General features: G+C 37.7%; 2 protein-coding genes across 3 annotated transcripts; one reads left to right on the forward strand and one right to left on the reverse strand.

Moving 5' to 3' along the window:
* On the forward strand, positions 1-1,912 carry LOC118044534 (cytochrome b561 and DOMON domain-containing protein At5g47530). The gene is made up of 3 exons (XM_035052861.2): positions 1-714; positions 915-1,169; positions 1,267-1,912. Exons 1-3 carry the CDS (start codon positions 106-108, stop codon positions 1,594-1,596), a joined length of 1,194 nt encoding a protein of 397 aa, XP_034908752.1. The 5' UTR covers positions 1-105; the 3' UTR covers positions 1,597-1,912.
* Positions 1,913-2,308: 396 nt separating this feature from the next.
* On the reverse strand, positions 2,309-4,728 carry LOC118044535 (inositol monophosphatase 1). Of its 2 annotated transcripts, XM_035052864.2 has the most exons (7): positions 4,493-4,728; positions 4,108-4,152; positions 3,962-4,005; positions 3,230-3,298; positions 3,041-3,141; positions 2,912-2,968; positions 2,309-2,672 (listed from the first exon to the last, which is right to left on the reverse strand). In XM_035052864.2, exons 1-7 carry the CDS (start codon positions 4,503-4,505, stop codon positions 2,576-2,578), a joined length of 426 nt encoding a protein of 141 aa, XP_034908755.1. In that variant the 5' UTR covers positions 4,506-4,728; the 3' UTR covers positions 2,309-2,575. The 2 variants fall into 2 exon arrangements, with proteins under 2 accessions (XP_034908755.1, XP_034908754.1); XM_035052863.2 differs by having other exon boundaries at positions 4,108-4,728.
* Positions 4,729-4,988: the final 260 nt, after the last annotated feature.

The raw sequence follows: 4,988 nt of genomic DNA on the forward strand, positions 1-4,988 counted from the left end.
AGCATCTCATTGTTAGAATTCTTGCAATTTCTTGATTGTGTCTTAGTCACATAAGAAAGAAAGCAAGTCCTTGGTTTCTTTGGTTTTGGCTCTTCTATAGCCACTATGGCTGGAATGGTAGAGCTTGTGTTATCTCTATCAGTTCTTATGTCTATGATTTTCTCATCGACTGCCCAGTCATGTAAGAGCTATGCTCTCTCTAGTAACAAAACCTTCAGGGCGTGCAATGATCTTCCATACTTGAACTCGTATCTTCACTGGAACTATGATTCATCATCAAACAAGCTTCAAATTGCTTATAGACACACAGGAATCACTTCCTCTAGATGGGTTGCATGGGCTATCAATCCTACCTCAACTGGCATGGCTGGTTCACAAGCCCTTGTTGCATACCAACAAACTGATGGAACTATGAGGGCTTACACATCGCCTATCAGTAGCTACCAAACCTCATTGCAAGAAGGGAAACTTAGTTTTGATGTTTCAGATTTATCAGCTACATTAGCAAATAATGAGATAATCATATTTGCTACCATAGGACTTTCAAACACTAGCACTACTGTTAACCATGTCTGGCAAGATGGCGCAGTTTCTGGTAATGCTACTCAGGTACATGCCACTAGTGGGGCTAATGTCCAATCCATGGGGACCTTAAACCTTCTTTCTGGAGAATCTAGTTCTACTGGAGGGAATGACAGGATTAGGAAGAGAAATGTAAGCCCTAGAATCAGTATTTCATTTTTCATATATGGTTCATTGTTTTCAATTTTGAGTTTAGTTTTGGCTTAATTCTGTTACCATCTGTTCTGTTTTTCACCCTGTTTACGAGTGTTATGAAATCAGACTCTTTGCCTCTCTTTTTTTAATTTTATGAACAAGAACTATTTCTGATTAATACTTGATAAAAATTTCAGATTCATGGGGTGCTAAATGCAGTCAGTTGGGGTATCTTGATGCCAATTGGGGCTTTAATAGCAAGGTATTTGAAGGCATTCAAATCTGCAGACCCTGCATGGTTTTACCTCCATGTTGGTTGCCAATCCATAGCTTATATTGTTGGGGTTGCCGGATGGGGTACTGGTCTAAAACTTGGTAGTGAATCAACCAGTATTCAATATGATGCTCACAGAACAATTGGCATCATCCTTTTCTGCCTTGGAACCCTTCAGGTAATAAAAAAAACTCTTTTTGTGTCGCATAGTTTTTGAGTGTGTTACACTTGTGCTAGCGAATCAAAAGAAAGGCTTGGTTTGGAATGGATTTCAGGTGTTCGCTTTGCTTCTAAGGCCAAAACCTGATCACAAGTACAGATTTTACTGGAACATCTACCACCACTTGGTTGGATACAGTGTTATCATCCTCAGCATCATCAACATATTCAAAGGATTCAGCATTTTGAACCCTGATAAGAAGTGGAAGAATGCATACATTGGTGTGATTGCTGCTTTGGCCTTCAATGCTGTCTGGTTGGAAGGCTATACATGGTATCTTGTGGTGAAGAGGAAAAGGTCAGAGATTGCAGGAAAGATGCCTCATGGCATGAATGGATCAAATGGGGTTAATGGGTTTGGTGCTAGACAGCACCAAGGGGTGTAAATGAGATGATGGGATATGAGCTGTGGTTTTCTGTTTGTTTTCCCTCTTTATGTTTTGCTTTTCCAGAGTTGGTGCGCCCTTACGGAGGCCCCATATGAGGATGGCACTGGTTAGTCTTGGGAAGTTCGTGCCTGCGAAAGATCCTAGAGATTTCATGTATCTACTTTTCTGTTTATTTATTATGTAGCCATCTTTTCCTTTATGTCCTCGATGGTTTCCTCTCAATTTGCAACGAATTTCTTGATGTCAAACTCCCTTGTAAGTTTTCATAGCAAAAGAAAAGAAGATCAAACTGCAGTTTTTATAACAATATAAATTTTAAAGTTGTGTTTCTAATATATAAATAGCATATAATAGCTGTGATACTTTTTACTGGAAAAATATTGAGTAATAAAAATAAGAATTAAAATTCGTTGAAACTTTTTCAGCAAAATTTTGTATTTCTTTGTGTTTGTTGTCTTGTTTCCGGTGTCGTCTGCATCATGAACCTTTCAAATAATTCATAAATTCAATCATTTCTTGTCTGCATTTTGCTGCAGTCAGCAGTGCTCACTTTTTGCCACTTATGGCTGTAGAGAACTTTGCAGCTACGACGAAAGGACAAAAATCTTACTTGGAATTCAGTTCTGTTTAGAGGAGAATCAAGCTAACAGGTTCAGGTAACACTGGGAGAGACAGAAAGAAGCAGCTATGGTTCAACAAGGCATGATCCTTGCTCAATGAGGAGTGTAGAAAAACTGGCATATAAACCACACAATCTGTGTAACATGGTGGTCTACATGATCAAAAATGGTAGTTGTCTTCTCAATTAGAGTATACATATAAGTAGGCATTGTTTAAAAGCCACACCAAATTGGACGAATCATTATTGATGTTGCCACTCTCAGTTAGAGATGCTTCTTTAAGCCTTAATGACGATATCGACTGAGCTCATCACTAGATACTTACTGTCTATTAGATCAAAGGATATTGAATTGTCTCATTCTGATTGCTGCAAAACCTCAACAAATGCTTCCTTCAAAAGCGGGTTTGAAGCTGCGACTCTTTGAGAAGTGATGTCAAAATCTTTACCAGATCTGTAGCCGAAACAGCAACCATCAAAATATTAGAACACGCATTATATTCTCAACAAAATGTAAGCATGTGCTTATATTCTTAATATCTTTGACCTATTGCTTGCCCAGATGACAGAGTTGAGGATGTCACAAGACAACGAATAAATCATGTTGACATTTGATAAACACTATCCTCTCTATATCCCACACTACCCCCAGCTAAGTAGTGGAAGGGATGAAATATAAATAGCATCACTTACGGGTCATAAATGATTCCTCTGGCTTCTTTGACAATCACAGCACCACCTGCCACATCCCTGAGTTCAAGAGTAGATTATATCAATCATGCGTCCAGATGAACTTTTCTTGCATCAATCACAAATACGTACCACGGGCCTCCATATCCAGTTAAGTAAAACAAATCAATCCTTCCACATGCAATTCCGCAAAGATTCAATGCACAGGAGCCAGTCATCCTAAGGGATCTCACCTGATAACAAGATAATCAGATATGAATTTTAAGAACACCAACGCATTTTACCAAAGCACATAGCTTCCACAGCATGTTCTGGTCTCACCTTGAAAAGTAAGCTGTTAATTCTGTTCGTAGTGGCATCCACAGTAGACTTGTCACGTTTTGTTCCAACCTGCTCTTAGAAGAATTTAGTTTGGTCAGTTCTTAACATGATTCCTTATGAAACATAAAGGAGTGGACTTGAAGTAGAAAGGAGTTCTAACCAGATTCCACACAGAGCATAACAGGGGTGAACTTAAAACACTCCTTTTGCAGGGTATTTGTAAGTGCAACATGGTAAAAACTAAATACATTCACAACGCATAGATCTCCATTTCAAATACAGGGAGTTGGATTTCTAGAGTCTACGAACAATATCTTAATATAAACGAGAAGGGTTAGCATGCCAGAAAAATCAATCCAGGGTTAAAACAAGCTACCCTTACTCAACACTTAACATTTCTAACATTATCTGGAGTTAAAATTGAGTTTGATTGTGCCCAAGGCAATTTTAACACCCTTCAGAAACCGATCCGATAAGAAATCAATTTGAGATGTACAGTTAGTAGGATAGAATTATACCAAAAAAATATGAGACAGTAGGGCACCAATTCATCTAAGGTTTCAAAACTGATTCCCGGTTATCATTTCAGTTTAAGCTATCTAACACCTTTAGGCTCGTTGTAATCATTAATTTATTAAAAAAATTATGACAAGTTTGCTTCTTGTTTACAAGCACTTCTCAGTTACCCTTATAGCAACTTTGGGCAGATAAAGATGATGCTGAAAGGCATACCTCTGTTGCAAGAAGAGATTTCACAAGCTCACTTTGAGATGATACTGCAATCGAAATACAAGTACACAGGTGCTTAAGTGTCATGGAAAGATTAGCAAGCAAAAGCATCAAAATATGGAAACTGACAATAGTCAACTCAGAGACACCTTTTATGGGTTTTCCATTCAGAAATGCACCTTTTCCATGGACGCCTGTAAAAAGGTGCATTTACAAATCCAAAATCTTTTAGCTAATTACTGGAGCACATTTCAAATTCTATAAAATTTTGACAGAACATCCTTATAGTAACTTTGATGTTAAGTGGGACAATATACGACCACATATCTGAAGTGAAAGCAAGAAGTGTTCAAGAAGGCAGACAAAAGTTTGATGGACTAACTGCTTAGATATAGCTAGATACTCTTTTTCCAGATATTTAAATATTGACAGGCTCAACATCATAAAGCAGACATTTATCCGAGTAGAGGACCATGAAGCTGAAAACTAGTGGTCACTGGTCAGTGTTCATCTTGTGAGGAAAGATGCACTTACATCCAGCATACATGTAGAAGATCACCAGGCTATATGAAAGGAGGTAAACTCAGCATGTTCTAAATAAAAATTTAATCATTTAAAGTTCAAAGTAATATCTGGCCACCTAAAACTAACATGCAATAAATAAAATCTCACCTCTTCCATTATTGGGTTGTAAACAACACCTACTGTAGGAACTTTTCCAATTGTAAGACCGATAGAAATGCACACAAAGGGGAACCTACATCCAAACATGTTGCGACAAATTGAAGTGATGTTACATGTATAAAAAACAAGAGGAAATTGCCTTCACCAAACAATGTTAAAAAAAATTGCATTTACCTGTTGTAACCCATTTTTGGGTCCCCGCAAAAAAATAAAATAAATAGCCAAAGAAGGTTAGAAAAATGACAAGAGGCAGAAGCGCTCGGAAAATGGTCAGAAAATTGGTCAAGGAGTATAAAGATACAAAGATTGGATTTTTGACAATATATTCTTGAAGGATGAGAACCCT

Source organism: Populus alba, chromosome 16, assembly GCF_005239225.2.
Source record: "Populus alba chromosome 16, ASM523922v2, whole genome shotgun sequence".
Lineage (NCBI taxonomy): Eukaryota > Viridiplantae > Streptophyta > Magnoliopsida > Malpighiales > Salicaceae > Populus > Populus alba.